The following is a 19,832-nucleotide window of genomic DNA, read 5'->3' on the forward strand; positions in this document are numbered from 1 at the left end:
ACAGGTTGGCCGTTAAGTGTATATACTGAACAAAGCTGGAGCCAACACACTTCCCTGGAGAAGGCCATTTTTCTGTAGCCTCCATCGGCTATGCTGTCCAAGTCAACTGATTTATCAGTTTTACTCTATTTAAAAGCCTTCTGTAATTCATCCATTGTAAATGGGGGTGAAAAGTCATTATTTTCCTCTTGCTCAGTTCTTCGTAGTTTTGGTTTTTTGGATTTATGGCTGGGGTTCCCATTTAGCAGTAGCTGGTGTGCTTTTTGGTTGGCAGTGATATTTTTGTATGTAGTGGTCGTAAGCACCACTATATGAAACTGCTGTGATGAAGTATGGAGACACGGTCTTGTATGTTTATCAAAACGCAAAAATAAAAAAAAAAACATTTTATTCTCTGAACACATATTCAAGTGCATAATTAGGAATGACTGGAATAGAATTCCAGAAACTGCACAATTTTATAATGAAACAAAATATGGTGTGTGTGCACTGAATGAGATGGCTAGAAAATATTCAGTGGAAATGTCCTCAGAGAGGAGTACAGTGCAAGTGTTTTACAACATATTAGAGTTTGTCCACCTGTGTGAAGATCAGCTTGGGTTCCAGAGAAATGTAGGATTACATGAGGCAATACTGAGCCTACGATTTATCTTAAAAGACGTAGTCAAGAAAAGCAAACCTACTTTTATAGCATGTGTAGGCTTAGAGAAACCTTAAGTTAATTTCATGTACCATGGATCATATGTCTGATTAATGGTAATGATGTAGAATAAGTCATTTTACATTAACATTACATAAAACGCAGGGAGCAAAAGTTTATTTACGACTTGTACAGCAGCCAGACTACAGTTATAAGAGTCGAAGGACACGAAAGGCAGCAGTGATTATGAAGGGAGTGAGATAGAGTTGTAGCCTGTCCCTGATATTATTCAATATACACATTAAGCTCAGTAAAGGAAAGCAAAGACAAAATTGGAAAGAGAACTTTAGTTTGGGAAAAGAAATAAAATCTTTGAGTTTTGTTCATGACACTGTAATTCTATCAGAGAGAACAACAGCTGAATGGAATGGATAGTGTCTCAAAAAGAGGTTATAAGATGAGCATCATAAAAGTAATACAAGAATATTAAAACCTAATCAAATTAAATAAGGCAATGCTGGAGGTATTAGATTACTAAATAAGGCACTAAGAGTAGCATATGAATATTGCCCAGCAAAATAACTAACGATGGCCGAAGTAGAGAAGGTATAAAATGCAATATGGCTACGGCAGGAAAAGCATTTCCGAAAAACAGGAATTTAATAACATATAATACAAATTTAAATGTTGGGAAGCCTCTGCTGAAGTTATTTGCCTAGAGTGTAGTCTTGTACAGGAGTGAAATGTGATACACAGAAGAATGCTGAAGATCTGATGGGTGGATCAATTAATTAATTAATGAGGAAGTACTGAACCAAAATGGGAAGAAAAGAAATTTATGGCACAAATGAACTAAAAGAAGGGATCAGTTGACAGGATATGTCCTGAGGCACCATGCAATCATCAATTTTGTGTGTGTGTGTGTGTAATGGAAATATCGCTTAGACTCAGTCATAGGTAAAGCTGGTGGCAGACTAAGTTCATTGATAGTGTAGTACATCACACCTCTGCCGACTGCGACATAACTCTTTCTGTTTGGTTTCATGGTTTTATGTGGTGTTTTCACCTTTATTTTTTCTCATTAGATATCCTTTACTATTGATTAGGTGCTCACTTGGGCAATTTTATCTATGATGCTGTCTCATTTTCAGTTGTCTTGAAATAATAATGAGAAATACAGAAGCAGATGAATTTTGTCTTCTGGTGGATGTTGAGCTGACTGAACACAATTTGAGACACATACTAATTTTTGTAACAATACTAAATAAATTGTAAGCTTCAAAATATTTTGTACTAGAATACATTAATTAATAATGTATTCACAGGTTATACTTTAAGTTGCGAGAAGGACACACACCCAGAAAGGAACAAAGTTTATTTCGTCTGCCAGATGCTGCATGTCATACGAAAGTAGGACACTGGGAGCATGCAATCAGTACAAAGGACATTGCTTTCAAAATATTCTTAAGACCTGTCCTAGAATATTTCTCAGGAGCATGGGGTCCATACCAAAAATGCCTATAGGGGATCATCCTTAATGTATGCAAAGAAGGGGAGCATGAATTGTCGTAGATTTTTGACCCACGGGTTATGTCACTGTAACTGGCAGGTGCTTGAAGATTGATGCAAACTATCCCCGGACATACTCCTTATAAAGTGTTGAAGTAATGCTCTCTCATAAAACCAACTCAGGTATCTGAGAATGAAGTCTTCTGTGATGGCACTATTGTATAAAACATTCTCCAACTTCTTACTGCATCAGTTCAAGGTAAAACCTCGAGCTTTCAATTTTCATCACTGTCTTTGTCAGGAGCAACTGACTGTCAAAATTGCAGCTGGGGTGTCCTTATATAGCCCAAAGATGGCTTCTGACTTATTGGTAGTTACATCATGCTGGCACAAATGGTGTCAATGTCTGCACTGGTGGCACCACTGTTTCTGCAGTAGCGTAAACATTGCAACAGATACCTATGGCTCTTCTCTGCCCCTAGAGCTCCTTTCTGTAATTTTAGTGCTAGTAATAGGAAAACGATCTGCAACATTTTGAGCTTCCACATCTAAATGAAAACAAAGCTATTCCTTTTTATCAAACTCTGGATCTGGACCAATTGGCAACACAACAAGGTGTCAGCATCTGCATGTTGTGCCATAGGTTGAAAATGTATCTCATAATTGTATTGTGACAGGAACAGAGCCCGCCACTGTAAGTGACGTGCAGCTTTGTCTGGTAAGGATGCCAAAGAGTTAAAGAGACTCCAGTGGTTTGTGATCTGTCAACGAGGTGAAACTTAGACTTATACAGAAAAAGATGAAATCTTTTTAGAGCACATACAATTGCCAAATAATGTTGTAACCTAAGAACACTGCAATTAATTGCTCAAACAGTACACACACATGGAAGACAAGATACAATATAATTAGGAACACTCAAGCGATCAGCGGAGGCTGGCAATCCAGCCTATATTTTCATTAGCTTCAATAGGGGGTGCAGCCAGCAGGCTGTGCACAAAGCTGCTGTCATATTAACAGGCTAGGTGGCCTCTTGTGGCTGAAACAAGCACAAACTTCACGTGTGAACTATGAAGTGGTGCACTCACAAAATTGGTAGTTACAACGCTTTTGACAAGTCCTGTAAAAAGCCAGTTGAAAACAGTTAGTTTCTTTTATAATCTGATTAATGCACAGAAAAAAAAACTTTTTGTGGGGAAATGTTTTTGAAATACAAATTGAATCCAAACATCTTATTCTTGGATGTGTGTGATATTGTTCTTGCATGAACAGTATTTTCCAGTACAATCACAAAGGAGGTAAGCATTGAGACTGCTTGGTAGTTATTAATATCTGTCTTACTATCTACCTTGTAAAGGCATCTGACAGCAGTATATTTCAGCCTGTCTGAAGATATACCCTGAGATACTGATGTACTGTACTGTGTGGTGATAGTTGAACTGACAGTGTGTTCCGAGTGCTGCAGTACATGCTGTACGAAGTGCAAGATGCTGTATCATCATAAATATGTTCATTAACTGATGTGCTCACTGGGTGTGCTTGGGGAGGGGGGAAGAGTTCCATTTTCTGCCACCAAGTGAAAATATGGTGCTGTATGCCATCATAATGTGAAATGTTTCCTGTTTTGACATCAATATGTTGTTTGTTGCATGGCACTGTGTGTGATTTCTTTTGCAAAGTAACTGTTGGTGTACAGGTTTAACAATGTTGAAGTGTTCCATACCAAACACAATGGCTACAGAGACAGGCAGTGCACTGCCGGTAAAGTTGTTTTATCAGAATGGTAGCAAGAGCAGTGCTGTGTTCTGGGAATACTGCCAGAAGAAACAGCTATAAAGAGACCCCATGTCAATAAATGGGCTAAAGAAAATGATAAAGAAAGTTGAAGAAACAGGTGAATTTGGTGGTGCAGCAGGGAGTGGGAGGTGGCCCATTCCCATGGCAGTTGTTGATGATGTTGCTGTAGCTATAGCTGACCCTGCTGCACATGCCCCAAATTCTGCAGCCAGTGCTGGAGCTGCGTTATACGAATTGTCTCTCCCCTGGTCAAAAGTGCAAAAGATTTTGCAGTGTATTTTACACTGGTATCCCTACAAGACTCAGAATATGCACAAAAGCAAACCCCAAGATAGGGTTCAATGGTGTGACTTTGCCCTTTGTTTTTTGGCGCACATGGAAATGGATGACATGATGCTGGCACACTTTAGTCTGCATGGTGCTGTGAATGCACAGAACTGTTATATATGAGGTCCTACTCTGCCACATGTTGTGCAGGACTATCCAATGCCCTGGGATTATGTGACTGTGTGATGTGGTTTCAAAAGCTCCTTCAATCTCAGTCCTTTTTTCTGTGAGGAGTTGACATTTCATGAGGCTCTTAGATGGACAGTAGCACATTATAAAGACATCGTGTGCAACACATGTTCCCAGCTTTACAAGAACACAACTGTTTCCACACCATTATTTTCATGCAAGATGCGGGGAGGGGTTTTTTTTTTTTTTTTTTTTTTTAGCGCAAGTGCGCCAGATGTTTATGTTCATTCTGTGTGTGGCTGTGTTCTGAGACATTATAAAAATATATTTTTGTTGTTATGGTTATGGTGTAACTTTTGGTTGCAATAAAGAAAGGAGCAATAAATTATTTTTCGTCCAATACGCCGTATTTCACTCTGATTTTCTGGCAAAACATAATTAAAGACATCAGGTTCTGTGAATTCACTGCTTTTTACTAGAGTTTTATTTGTGTGAACCATGATGCTCAAGTTCTAGAAGCGTCATATTTCACTGGTCTGTTGTGGAAAACCTTTGTTTTCATTTTGATCTGAGTATTATAAGTTTGACTTACATTCAGCCCACACGAAGATGGATAAATTGAAAATGTACAGTACCCAGAAATTTGATGGTAAAAATTTCCAAATGTGGAAATATCAGTTGCAAATTATTTTTTGTGCTGAAAAAGTGCTCGATATCGTCGAGGGGAAACCGAGGCCAAATGAAACTGGTGAGAGTCAAACCGCTTGGGACAACTTAAATGAATGCGAAGGCAATGCTCATTCTATCTACTGCAATGGAATTTGACCTGTTATGACGTGCACAAATGCAGTGGAAATGTGAGCCAGACTAAAGACTATTCATGAACAGCAGTCCGCAGTTACTAAAATGAACTTGAAGTAGAAATTTTCTGATTACAGAACGACACCATCAGACACAATCGCACAACCCATCAGTCAAGTTGAGTCCTTGGCACAAGCTTTAGCTGATATTGGGGAACCTGTTACAGAAGCTGACAAAATGGCTAAAATTTTGGGAAGTTTGCCAGCAAAGCTGCCTGGGCTCATGTGCTGAAGACCAACAAATGTTCAATAATTTGACTGTAAGGTTATTCAAAGAAGAACAAAAACTTTTACAATGAGATGAAAACTCAACGGCCTTCGCAGTAGTTAATGTGGACAAAAGACCCAAGTTCAGTTCAACTACTGGCAACAACAGTGCATCTAACATAGTAGAAAAGACTTGGATGTTATTATTGTCACAACAAGGGACATTTTAAACCTGAGTGCATAAAACTTTTAGCAAAACTTAATATGAAAACTGATACGTCTGAGCACAAAGCTTTGAGTGCAGAACATGCATATGTTTTTGCTCCAGGTTGCGAAAACATTTGGTTATCTGACAGTGCTGCATCATAACATACGACGTCGCACAAAGAGTGGTCCAATACATTGAGCCAATTCAGTCAGATGACTCACTTGTTCAAATTGGAGGCAACTCGATCGTCAATGCAGAAGCATTGGATCAATTGAAGTATTGTCATTAGTTGATGGCACATGGCAACATCACACTTTGGAAAACACATTATGTATTCCTAAGGCAAAGAAAAATTTATTTTCTGCGGTAGCAGTCACAAAAGAGGAATGAAAGTTATTTTTGATGACAAGAGAATGGAAGTTCACAGTTCAGGTCTAACTGCAGCAGGAATTAAGATGGACAAGCAGTGTTATAAAATGTTGTTTAAATGTCCAGATGTACTGCAGGCAAATCCTGCTTCCCTGAATTCTACCATGATCTAGCATGAGAGACTTGGACACACTAATTTCAGTCGTCTCAACAGTATGGGTGATCTGAACTTAATATCTGGTTTCAACACGAAGAAAGCTGAAAAATCTTCATTGTGAACCGTGTCAGTATGGCAAGATGAAAAGAAAATCTTTTAATTCAAATTTGGAATCAAGATTGAAAGTTCCTGGTGAATTTATTCATGTAGATTTGAATGGATGGATAAGAAAATCGTCTCTTGGAGGTGCACACTTGTACATAGTTTTCAAGGATGATTGCGCATCATACAGATTTGTGTATTTTCTTAAAAGTAAGCATGATACTTTCCATGTGTTTTTGGAATTTCAGAGACTGCCTGAAAGACAAACTGGAAACAAAATCAAAGTTCTGAGAAGTGACAATGGAACTGAATTCATAAATAAGCAGTTTGAAGATTCCAGAATGAGGTTTTCACTCTGCAGCGGAGTGTGCACTGATATGAAACTTCCTGACAGATTAAAACTGTGTGCCGGAGCGAGACTCGAACTCGGGACCTTTGCCTTTCGCACTGGTAGAGCACTTGCCCGCGAAAGGCAAAGGTCCCAAGTTCGAGTCTCGGTCCGGCACACAGTTTTAATCTGCCAGGAAATTTCAATTTGAAGATTATTTCAAGCAAAATGGTATGATACATGAGAAAACAAGCCCTATACGCCACAGCAGAATGGCTGAATTGAATGAGAAAATATGTCCATTCCTGAGTGTGCATGCACTATGTTATTAAGTGCTGGCTTGTCTCACGAATTGTGGGCAGAGGCAGTAAACTGTGCAGCATATATATATATCTTACATGGCCGACTATGTAAAGCAAACGACAATGTTGCGCCATATTCTTTAGGACACATGAGAAAGTGGATCAGCAGCATATGTATACATTCCTGATAAATTTAGATCAAAATGGGATAGTAAATCAAAGGAATCAATCATGGTTGGCTATGAAGGGTATAATACTAATTATTACCTCTACAATCCTGAGTCAAAGAATATTACAATCTCCTGCAATGTCTCTTTTAATGAAGAACAAACCCATAGCTTACACAAGAAAAAAGATGTAATGAATTTTAGCTGGGAGACCATCCTACAGAAGATGTTTCAGAGGAATCTGAATAGTATGATCCTGGCGAACAAATGAAAGAAAATAAAAGGATGAATCTGAGAGATCGGGCTAATCTGCAAGCTCATGCTCACTTTCGGGACCAAGATATAGCTTGTTCAGCCATTATCTTTGAACCTCAAACTTTTGAAGAAGCAATGGCATCGAAAAAGTCATCAAATTGGAAACAAGCAATGGAAGAGGAAATGACGTCCTTGAAGAAGAACAAAACTTGGGACCTAGTACCATTACCACACAACTGCAAGGCAGTTGGATATAAGTGGATCTATTGTGTGAAGCAGAATTCTGAGGGAAAAACTGACCGCTTTACAGCTAAATTATATGCAAAAGGTTATTCACAACAAGAAGGCATTTGTTATGAAGACACATTCTCTCCTATGGTCCAATATGATTCAATAGGAGTTTTATTAGTCATAGCAGCTCCACGAGATATGGAAATCAGGCACTTCGATGTTAAGACTGCATTCTTGAATAGGGATTTGAAAGAAGAAGTTCCCATGGAGCAAACAAAAAGTTTTGTTGTAGAAGGCCCAAATAATGTTTGCAAATTGAGGAAGAGTCTACATGGACTCAAACAAATCATCACATCGTTGGAATCAGAAATGTTTGGCTTTATGCAAATGAATGCAGACAAATATGTTTTCCATGCTGTAACAGATGGCACTGATGCTTACCTGGTACTTTATGTGGATGATGGCTTGCTTATTTGTAAGTCTCCAAAAATACTGGAAAATGTTTTGACAGCACTGGGATCAATGTTTGAAATTACTGTGGACAATGGAAGATACTTCTGTGGATTGGAAATTGAACTCAGCCCTTCTACAAAATAAATCTATATAGGCCAGCAGAGATACATCAATTGTTTACTCCAGAGGTTCAACATGGATGATTCAAAACCGAACTCCACTTCTTTTGATGTTGGAGCCAGGTTGCACAGTGGTAAAGGAGATGGAAAGCAAACCTTATCGGCAGGCAGTCAGCAGCTTAATGTTTGCAGCAACTGTCTCACAGTCAGACATTATGTTCACTGTCCACCCCGGTAGCTGAGTGGTCAGCGTGACAGACTGTCAATCCTAAGGGCCCGGGTTTGATTCCCAGCTGGGTCGGAGATTTTCTCCGCTCAGGGACTGGGTGTTGTGTTGTCCTAATCATCATCATTTCATCCCCATCGAAGCGCAGGTCGCCGAAGTGGCGTCAAATCGAAAGACCTGCACCAGGCGAACGGTCTACCCGACGGGAGGCCCTAGTCACACGACATTATGTTCACTGTGAGCATAGTGAGTAGGTCTTTACATAATCCGGATCTCGATAATTGGCATGCTGTTAAAAGGATTGTGAAGTATCTACAGGGGACCAGGGACCTGACCATAAGGTACGAAGATGACTCTATTGGAATGGAGGTCTACTGAGATGTCGACTTTGCTTGTGACTGTGACACTTGTCGGTCAATAACAGGCTATGTGAGCTTGTTAGCAGGTGGGCCTTTGACATCGTGTTCACGTCGGCAGAAATGTGTAAGCAGATCAACAAAAGAGGCCAAATACATAGCAGCTTCAGATGCTGCTACTGAAGTGGTTTGGTTGTGCGGTTTTCTCAGTGAACTTGGTTTTCAGTTAGACAAACCTACAACATTCCATGTTGTTATTGCCTGATTAAAAACACAGAACATCACAAACACACCAAGTGCAGCGACATTAAATACCATTATAAACGTGAAAATGTTGAAAATAATGAGATTGATGTCTATTACGTTTATTCTGATAAATAGTTGGCATACTTACTCACAAAACCTATAATTACAGACTAATTCATATCAAACAGAAAAGCTCTGTCAATGACCTCAAAAGAAACTCAATAAAACAAGAGTGGGTGTGTCGACAGCAGTGAGCTTGTCGTATTGAGGTGTTTTTTTATTATTCATTTTCAGTTTTCATGGTGGGAGTGCGCCAGAATATTTATGTTCATTCAGTGTGTGGCTGTGTTCCATGACATTATACATTATAAAATTATATCTTTTTTTTGTTTTGTTGTTACGGTGTAACTTTTAGTTGCAATAAAGAATGGAGCAATAAGTTATTTTTACTCCAATATACTGTATTTCGCTCAGTGATTTTCTACCAAATATAATTAAAGACATCAAATTTCAAGATGTGTGGACTTCCAGGCCCATTACCTAAATCCACATGACTTCTGGTTGTGTGAATATTTGAAAGACTGTGTCTTTTAGGGATGTGCCCAGGTTCTTCCTGATTTGAAGGACAACATGGCATTCTAACTGCACTGGATACACTGAAAGCAACTGTCAAGCATGCCATGTTAAGGAACAGGATGTTTCTGAGTCAGGAGACCATACTGAACACATGTTGTCACTTGTGACTGTATCCTAATAAATGTACTGAACTACCATTAAGTGTTTGACTGTTCCTCCCCTTTTCCTGCACCTATATCACATTCTAATTGCTTACAGTGCCATATTTTCACTCAGTGGCAGAAAGTGAAGCTACTATGCTTTTCAGCACACTCTTTGAGTGCAACAATAAATGAACATACCTACGATGTTTCAGCATCCTGCAATGTATACAGGCAGCACTGCAGCACACTGAGCACTGTCCATTTAATTATAATAATCTAATATGTGACTGAATACATGAATACAGAATAGGACTTTGGTAATTTACTCGAGACATCAAGCCTGTGGAAGTTTTTGTTATTGAGAGAATTAGGCACAATCTTAATTTTTGTGGCAGGGAAAACTTACTACAAGATGCAGATAGGGCATATCTGACAAAATTTGAAAATTTCCTTTATTTGCATAAACTTGTAGCTGAGTTCAACTCTTTGCACTATGTAAAACTGTCACACATATACTCATTGGGACTCGATTTCATCGGCTGTCGATTATCATAAAAGATGCAGAATGGACATATCTAGCACAACTGTTCCCTTTCTGCAAAGTAAAATGTTGTTGTGGTTCACTTGAATCCATGTACATCATTTTTTTCCCCTTATTGCTGTTACTATTGTGTAAAGTGTAATATTAAATTTATTAAAATGTTACCCAATGGAGAATAACTGGTGTGTGGTAAGAGAAAGACTAATAAACAGATGAACTGAAGAAATTTTATTAAAAACAACAGGGAACGATTATATAACCTGGAAGGGAAAGGAATTATAAAATTTGCATCACACATGATTCATTTTCTGCTTAGTATGGTTGACAACAATACATCACGAACTGCAACATACTATTTCTCTGTATGAGAGCACTCGTTTCAGCCAAGTTAAGGGGCTTTGGGGCTATTAAACGGCTCTCCAGGAAGAGTAATATAATACATACAGTGGAAGGACACTGTGAGTTTATGAAAAAGACAGTGTCTGGACATTTCTACATCATAGTGGGGAATTCAGGCAATGATCTAGCTTTCAAGAAATGGTGGCTCAGGTGCTACAAAAAGGTGTGCATCAGATACTACAGCAGGATAAGGTATTCGTAAGGAAAATAAAATTACAAAAGTGTCAAGGCTTTTGTGGTCACTTGTTGACAAATTGCCTGTAGACTTCTTTCTTGTGTTCTTTGGCTGACTTTTGTTTGATGATTCTTCTGATGTTTCACCAACTGAGGGGTAGGTATTATCAAAGCTGTTGTTCTTGAGTACACTGGTGGATTACCCAAGGACGCATTTTCTCTGAACTGCTACAATATCCCTCTGAGTCTACCTCATGAGAAATCATTTGTAACTGGTAGTGTTCCACTACTGAAAAACCGGTGAAGGACCTGCAAAAACTTGCACAACTTATTCCTGCATAATACAGTGAGTTTAATGAGACACTTTTCAAATGCTCCACTACATACACAGAAGAAGAGGACTGTGAACAAGGAGAAAAACTGCCCACAATTACCATATTCGTAAGTTTTTTCTGAAGATTCTTATTAGTTTTGATCACTTCCTAATTATATCATTTGAAATAATATTATAAATGCTTTTTCTGACAGTTTATTTCATCACACACACTATAATCTGCAAAATGGTTATAGGTACAATACAAGTAATACACAACAATTGCCTGATACATCACATGTCGGAGTAGTTTTCCTTCAATTATTGTGACAATGTGTGATTGCAAAGCTGCAAAAAAGTTTCACATGCTAACTTAGTGTATCAAAGTATGCAAGACTTTTTTTCGTGCCCACTGAAAATTTTTGCTTTAATCAGATATGTCCTTTCTGCATCTTTTAGTTCAAAGGTTTTAATGTTTTGCTAAGGACTTTCATTAGCAAGTGGAAGTGAAGAACAATAGGCTACACATAATACACTAGTCAGTACTTGAGAACTGTGGGTAAAGGAAAACAATTCACCACTTTAAATTGTTTCACACATGACATGAACTAAAATGTTTACTTTTTACAAATTACCTTTTGCCACCATTCACCACAATCCATAGAGGAACCTTCAGCGCAAATAATTCCAGGTTTTCCAGGAAGGCAAAATCCTGTGATGTTAAATTCATGAGCAAGATCCAATACTTCTCTCCTCTTTATTTTACTGTAAATGTGATGAGAATATATCCAGTACCGGGTAAACAAATCTTCATCTTCGCATATTTTCACTTGTGGTTCTGGTTTAATTGCAACGTAATAATGAGTAGCATTTTCTTGAAGCCAAGAAATTGCGGAGCAGATACAGATTTCACCTCGATCAAGATCAGCAATAAATTTGCTAAGGTCAATATTTAAACTGTGTTGCTGGTTTCTGCTGAGTTTGTCACTTCTCACAAAAATATCTGGCTCAGTAGCTGGATAATCGTGTGGGAGGTTCACACAGACTTCGAACTTGGCCTTAAAGAAAGAAAAGTAACAATAAATAATGTGGCTACATCCTTCTAGCTGGCTAAGAACTAACGTTTTTAAATGTGGGTACGTACCATATCTATAAATAAATTTATACTAAAATCTAAACGAGGTGGAATGATAGAACACCTTCCGTCCACAAACTCATTTATATCGGCTATAACGCTTGGGTCATCCACACAAAATTCTCCTGGATTTGAAAACATGGATTGTAACATTTCAAACTCCGACAGTTGTATGCGAAGCATTTCCTCGAGGTTTCCATTATCTACTATCTGAGTTATCTGTTCTTCCAATTCTTTAAAGTCCAAGAACTCGCTGTCATCGTAATCACAAGACATAGTTATACCGAATAAATTTCGCAAGCCGCAATTTGTAAACAAATCTGAGGTTAACGATAGGGCCACGTGGAGAGCATATATCCATTTACGGTCTCTTAATTACCTGGGAAGTACTAAACAAATAGAATGCGATAGCTTAATCCCAGTAACTGACAACACAATGTATACACTGCCACTACATTTATCAGCCGCGCGACAACATACGCCTGTCGCACTTCAACCCACGCACAACTCCTCCCAAAGCGAATAACAATATTTACACCTGCTCTGAAAGATATTCACAGGATGCAGTTGACGCCCACTCTTTCCGATAGCAAAGCAGTTAGTTTATGGATCATGATTCGACCAGTTACCCTGCAATTCTGGGAGAGGTAATGTACTCAAGCACAGACATGTATATCTTCCAAAATACTAGCCTACAAGGTTTTTATCCAATGAACGTTTCATTTATTTATTTATCAATTCATGAGAGCTTTCCCCCTCTGGTAGATATTGTTCTGCATGATTCATCCCGACACTACTAATCGTGAAATGTTCAGTTCTAATTGCACTGTTTCCCTAACAGTAATAGACGTGATGTTTCCACAATCCCATTGATGGAATAATAATAATAACAATAATAATAATAACAATAATAATTATGCACTGAGATACGTAGTAAACAGTATGCGGTTACCAGACTCATTGTTGAAAGGCATAATTAGTGCGACCATGGTGATAACACATACAAATGATAACCGATTTTTGATATTATTCGCGAAGCACGTCGCTAGTCCTACTGGCAACGTAAGGCCTTAACGAAATGTAATGGACATGAACGAGGCAAGAATAATTGTTGATACAACTCTATGGGACCATTAGAGTAGGCTACAAAGAAAACAGGTTTCGCATCTAGTAGATGAAGTTGTGAGAATATATTCATGCCCATCATGTGGATAGGATTTCTTTCAAAGCTGACCAATCTTCCATTTTTACGATTGTAGTGCATAAGTGCAAATGTTTTCTAGAGGACCTGTTTCAATTGCTGTTGATGATTAAGATGCCAGATACTGTACCACCTGGACTACATTTACCAAATAAAAAACACATGCTTCTAACCAGGATCGAACCATCAACCTCCTGTATGCTAGCCCAAAAGTCTATCCACTGCACCAACTGTACAGAATGACTAATATCTGCTGATGAAGTTACCATACATGTGATTACAGCATTGCCAGATTGTCACACTTTAACGTCCTTTTCCTGCGAGATGTACTCGCTGGATGAGATTTTGTGAGAGAATTTTTTTTCATTGGTGGCATGTGAGAAGTCGCGCTGCGAAGCCTGAGTGCGTGAATTTCGCTTCACCCTGTATAAAAAATCTTCTGGCTCCAGCAGAGTAAATCCAACCCCATTACGCCATAATTTACATGTGTGAAAAAAAGGCATAGTATACAAGAAGTTGCTGTTTTGCACTAAGATGTGTTTTTCATTTCCAGTTTAGTTACAGCACACAGAATAGTTTGCTGCATAAATCAGCCCCCTTACTCTCTTCTCTCTCTCTCCCTCCCTCTCTCTCTCTCTCTCTCTCTCTCTCTCTCTCTCTCTCTCTCTCTCTCTCTCTCTCTCTCTCTCTCTCTCTCTGTCTGTGTGTGTGTGTGTATGTATGTGTGTGTGTGTGTGTGTGTGTGTGTGTGTGTGTTCCAGTTCAGACTGGTGTCAAAGTGGGTACCCAGTAATTTCATAGAGTCTTTGCCAAGGCATTTATTACCTTTAGGGAGAATGCTATACTCCCAGTTTTGGTATTGTTTAATATTAATTCATTTGCCTTAAGCTTGTAAGATGCCTTCTCCACATAGGTTAATTCATTCCCTCCACAGCATATGTGCCACTATGGGAAGTGATAAAAGTGATATCATTTGCTTATATTACTATTTAGAATGGTAGCAGGCTAGGCAGAACATTAAAATAGACAGTTAACAAAAACTGGCCAAGCACTATCCCAGGAGTACTTTTCTTATTAAATTCAGAAAGCTTGATTTCTTTATGTAAGATGTTCAGTTACTTAGTACCATGTATTTCCTATTGGACACATGTGTTTTTAATAATACTAGTCTTCTATCTGTTATTCCATGATTTTTATAATGTTTAAGTTTATTTACAAGCATATTATGTGATATTGTGTCAAGGGTCTTTGTTAGATCAACCAGTGTAGCACATGCATATTGCATATGTTCAAATCCCTTTAAGAAAGATAAAACAGTGTTCTGCACTGCTTTAACTGTGGACTGACCTTCACGAAATCCATATTGGACATGACTTAAGAGGTGTTGTTATCAAAATGTTAAGTTAGGTGCTTGGTCATTATCGCCTCAAAGATTTAAAATATTATTGGAACTATAGGTATGGGTCTATAATTTTGTGGAGATCCCTTTTTATGCAGAAGTATAACTGAAATTAGTTCGAAACAGTCAGTAAAGGCACTTTCCTGGTATTTCTGTTATTTTGTTTTACAGTAAAATGGAAAGGTCGTAACAGCCTTCAGTTTGTGAGTTAATGTATTTTGTTACTTCATCTACTATACCATTAGGGGAAACAGATTTACATTCAAAATCATTATTACTGTGGTGACTGACTTCAAATTCTGCTCGCAGTGAGATTGTTAAGGCTGTTACACTGTTATTATTGACTACTGTCTCATCATTATGTGCAGTATATTTCCCTGAATAGACAAAGCATTTCACTAACCGTAGAAAGAAATATCATAGACTTGTAACTTGTATTAACCATTTGAATGTGCTGTTACAACATTCTTTTGAAGAAACTTGAATGAAATGAAACTGAAGACACAATTAGAAAATGATAATATATAACACAAAACACAGAAGTCAGGTAGTTTCATTTATTTATTCACACATAAATCCATTCCTGAAGGACAGACATCAGTGATGCAGAACGAGTTAATTATAGATTAATAAACTGGTGTAGCAGCCGTAGACCACTTTTGTCAAGTAAACCAGCAACAAATTGCGACTTATGCTAATTTAGTGGAACTGATAATTACAAGAAATGCTTGTAGAATACTATATGAGAACTGCAGCTGGTTTCAGAAAAGACACTGATGTCCCTCTTACACTACTGAGGATTTGTTTTTATACAACACTTCAAATGAAGTATTTACATAGTTTTTCACAGGGCAACATCAACTGTTTACAGTCTACCAGAATCAAAGCCTTTTAATTTAGTGTTCAAAAACAAGCGAAATTTAAATCCCTATGACCAAGTTATAGGAGTAACTTATAAGGCATGCTTTTAAGCTGTTTCTTGACCCATGTTTGTGAATAACTTGGATACCTGTTTTTTCCAGGATATAAAATTCCATTCAGAATCCTTGATAAGAAAGCACAGACTATATGAATATCAGTTTTTGTTCCTGAATTGTGGGTTGTCAACTTTACACTTTTTCCTTATTAAGTATGTTATAGAACAAATCCTCTTTTGGCCTTATCTCCATTCCCCACAAGAATACAATATGGGATGGTATTGAGTGAAAGTATTCTAACAATCCTGTATGTGAGTCGACAGAATGAGAGAGATTTTTAAGCATAAAAAGCAGACAGAACTGAGCTTTGTGGTACAATTGTACCTCAGTTTATTATCGTTCTGGATTCATAGGAATTTCATAAATAGATCCTTCCTCTGTAGGTGAGTATTGATCTCTGCTTCTGGAATCTGCAGAAATTTTTATTTCTTTGTTGGGATCAATGTATTTAGAACTGATCAACTTAATACTGCTTGATTCGAAGCCAAAGGATTACACTTGACTGAAAACTCTTTATTCAATGAGAGTAGGAGGCTAGCTGAACTGTAACCCAGAGCGACATTGCAGAATATAAAAAACAAGGAACATAAAAACACAGGAATAAACATTGCACATGGAGAAGGCACAAGCAGACGCGAAAAATAAAAAACCGACGCCCCTATCGACCGGTCGTGGAATTCTTTTAACAACTGCAGTTCACTTACTACACATGAAAACACAGCGCTCCTGGCGCCTGGCGTAGAACTACCTTGACAGCTACGATTAAGCTGTTGCAACACATGACACTCCACACACACACACACACACACACACACACATACACACACATACACACTACACGAACACTTCACTTCCCTGTACTAACACATAACTGCTGTCATTTCAGACGTTATGTCAGCCCTCTCAGCGGAAGTTGAGCGTCGGTATCTAGGAAATGGGCAGGGAAGTGGACTTGCGCCTGGAGAAGGTCATCCACGTCGCTCGATGTTCTGTGGGCGGCTGCGGCGGTGGTGGCGCTTGCGGCTGGGCGTCTAGTTCAAGAAGGTTCTGAGGTCTCCACTGGGTAGTGGACGGTGATGCCTCTTGAAAAATATACACGAGTTTGACTCAGTTCAGACAAACGATTGTTGGCTTGCTATTCACCAATATGTCCGTTGTCTGCATTCTTCTTTGCAACCCGCGGTATGGGTCAGTGTATGGAGGTAGTAACGGTGGTTTTACGTCGTCGCTGTGGAGCATGACATGCTAGCAGTGGTCCAGGTTCTGATACACACAACAAAGAGGCGTGCTATGATGTGAAATCTTTGGAGGATAAATCTGTGCAACGTGGTCCCACAGGCGATGTAAGAAATCTAGCTGATCTAGCGAGGAAGTTTACAGTGTATCAGTGTCGACGATTCGCCAGACAGGTTTATAAGTTGTTCATAGCCCAAGTAGAATCGTTGGAATACCCAAAGTCCATGTGTTTTCGTGGCACATGAGCGCCGCCTTCAAAGAACAATGCCAGTGTTTGACCATGCCATTGCTAGCGTGATAAAGACTGGTGGTGGTGAAATACCCAAAGTCCATGTGTTTTCGTGGCACATGAGCGCCGCCTTCAAAGAACAATACCAGTGTTTGACCATGCCATTGCTAGCGAGATAATGACTGGTGGTCTTATTGTGGGCATACCCACAAAACATAGCGAGCTGCGGCAACAAGTCCGACTCAAACTGGTCGTTAGTGATATGCTGCAGGCACCCAAACTTCGATCACACAAAGGTAGAGGCTGACGTTTCGGCCGTAAAGTTAGCGGTTGGCACAGCCTTTGGCCAGTGGCTAAAACAATCGATGATTTTGAAATGGTAGCGTTGACTTTCCGATGGAGGAAGCGGTCCCACAACATCTAGGTGTCCAAGGGCGAGATATACAGTTATATCTGGAAAGTCACCTTTCAGGGCATGTACATGGCGAGACATCTTACATCTTTGGCACTGAAAACATATCCTTGATCATTCTCGACGTTTTCCATGCCCGACCACACAAGACGTTTGGAGACGAGTCGAAAAGTGGGACGTACTCCTGGATGACACAAGTTATGGATGCTGTCAAAAGCTTGTCTTCTGAACGCTGGTAGAAAAAACGGGAGAGGTCGCAGTAGAGCTTGACATCTTCTCCTGGACCGTCGTCGAGCTGCAGTTGTAATGCTGATGCATCTTCGTCAACAAACATTCAGAGTTCCTCGTCTTCTTTTTGTGCTCGGGCCAGTGCAGAAAAGTTAGTAGCACTCGTCACACTGCTGACGCTTCGAAGACAGTCAGCCACAACCTTATCGATTCCCGAAATGTGCCTGATGTCAGTAGTAAACTGAGGGACAAACTCCTGACGGTTGAATTGGAGAGGAGAGCAGTTGGCACTGTTCCTCTTGAACGCAAAAGTCAATGGTTTATGGCCCATGAATATCGTAAACATTCACACTTCGACTTGAGGGTGGAAGTACTTCACAGCTTCATATAATTCCAGGAGCTAGCGATCATAGGCGCTCCACTTTCTCTGACATGGTGAGAGTTTTCGGGAAAAGTATGCCATTGGTTGCCATGAACCGGCTGACCACTGCTGTAGCGCCACGTCGATAGCCGTCGGGCATGCTTCTACCACTATTGCAATAGCTGCGTTGAGCTTAGGATGAGCTAGAAGCTCGGTTGCAGCCGTGCTGTGTGTCATGGCCTTGAATGCAGAACACATAGTTTCAGTCCACTGCCCTGGGGAGTTTCCTTTCGTCTTAGGACCAGTCAGCGCTGCAATCAATGCTTCCTGCAATTCTGCGGTGTGAGGCAGGTGGCAAGGTTAAAAAATTTAGCTTATCAGGGAACTGAGGCAATCTCTTGATTGTGGTTGGCCTAGGTAACTGTAAAATTGCATCTACCTTCTTTGCCAGAGGTAGGGAGTCCGCAGCAGAGATTCTATGTCTCAAGAAGGTCACTGCATGTTGTTTATAAACGGACTTGGTGACGTTCAGCACGACTCCATAATTCTACAAACGCTTAAACATCTCCATTAGACGTTGGAGGTGTTGTTCCTCAGCCTCTGAGAACATGAGCACATCATTCAGGTATGCAAAACAGAATGGAAGGCCTCGAAGAACAGATCAATGGATCTTTGTCACGTGTGCACTGCGTTTCATAATTTGAAGGTAATATATAAACACTCAAAAAGGCTGAACGGTATTATTATTGCGGTCTTCTGAATGTCCTCTTTAGCCACAGGTGTCTGAGTACAGGCTTCAGCGCAGTCTAAGATGCTGAATATAGTCGCACCGTGTGACACACAGTTGTAGTCTCTTAGTAATAGCACAGGATGTTGGTCCAACACTGTCCTCGCATTTAGTGCATGATAGTCTCTGCAAGAGCGCCAGGCCCCACCTTTTTTAGGTACCAGATGTAAGGCAGAGGACCATAGACTGTTTGACAGTCTAATAATGCCCTCTCGCAGCATGGTGTCGAATTCAGTATTTGCGACTGCAAGGCACTCCAGTTCTAATAGTCTAGGTCAGCACGACACTAGTGGTCCATCTGTCGTCTTGACGTGATGCACTATATTATGTGGAATCTGTTTAGGTGCACTGGATGGCTTACTCAGATTCGGGAACTGCTTTAAAAGCGAAGCGTATTCGCCCTCAGATGCCTGCACGAACTTTGCGCTGTGGAGGGTTGCACTGTGATGAAAACCGGTGACACTTAAACCAACAACGCTGTCCAACAACTGGGGGTTTGCCACGTCTGGCAAGAGGTTGTAATGTGACAGGAGATCTGCACTGATGATCGTTTCCGTGACGTCTGCAACAGCCAACTTCCATGTGAACTGACGATGTAGATATAAGTTCAGAGCCATTCGCTGGGTTCCATTGGTTGCAACAGTCGACTTATTGGCAGCTGCTAGGTGGAAGGCAGTTGGTGGCCTACAGCAACACAACGAAGACTGTGACATGATGCTGAGGTCCGAACCAG

The 19,832-nt window shown here is 39.7% G+C and overlaps 1 protein-coding gene across 3 annotated transcripts in view; it reads right to left on the bottom strand.

Moving 5' to 3' along the window:
- The window catches only part of LOC124622487 (RWD domain-containing protein 2A), a 121,593-nt gene extending 108,801 nt beyond the window's left edge, over positions 1-12,792 (bottom strand). For all 3 annotated transcript variants that reach the window (XM_047148199.1, XM_047148200.1, XM_047148197.1), the window contains exons 1-2: positions 12,279-12,792; positions 11,770-12,192 (exon numbers count right to left, since the gene is read on the bottom strand). In XM_047148199.1, the coding sequence (XP_047004155.1) occupies positions 11,770-12,192; positions 12,279-12,545 (690 nt within the window). In that variant the 5' untranslated portion in view covers positions 12,546-12,792. The remainder of the gene's footprint in view (positions 1-11,769; positions 12,193-12,278) is intronic.
- Between the last annotated feature and the right edge of the window lie 7,040 nt (positions 12,793-19,832).

The sequence above is a fragment of the Schistocerca americana genome, chromosome 7, assembly GCF_021461395.2.
Source record: "Schistocerca americana isolate TAMUIC-IGC-003095 chromosome 7, iqSchAmer2.1, whole genome shotgun sequence".
Classification (NCBI taxonomy): Eukaryota; Metazoa; Arthropoda; class Insecta; order Orthoptera; family Acrididae; genus Schistocerca; species Schistocerca americana.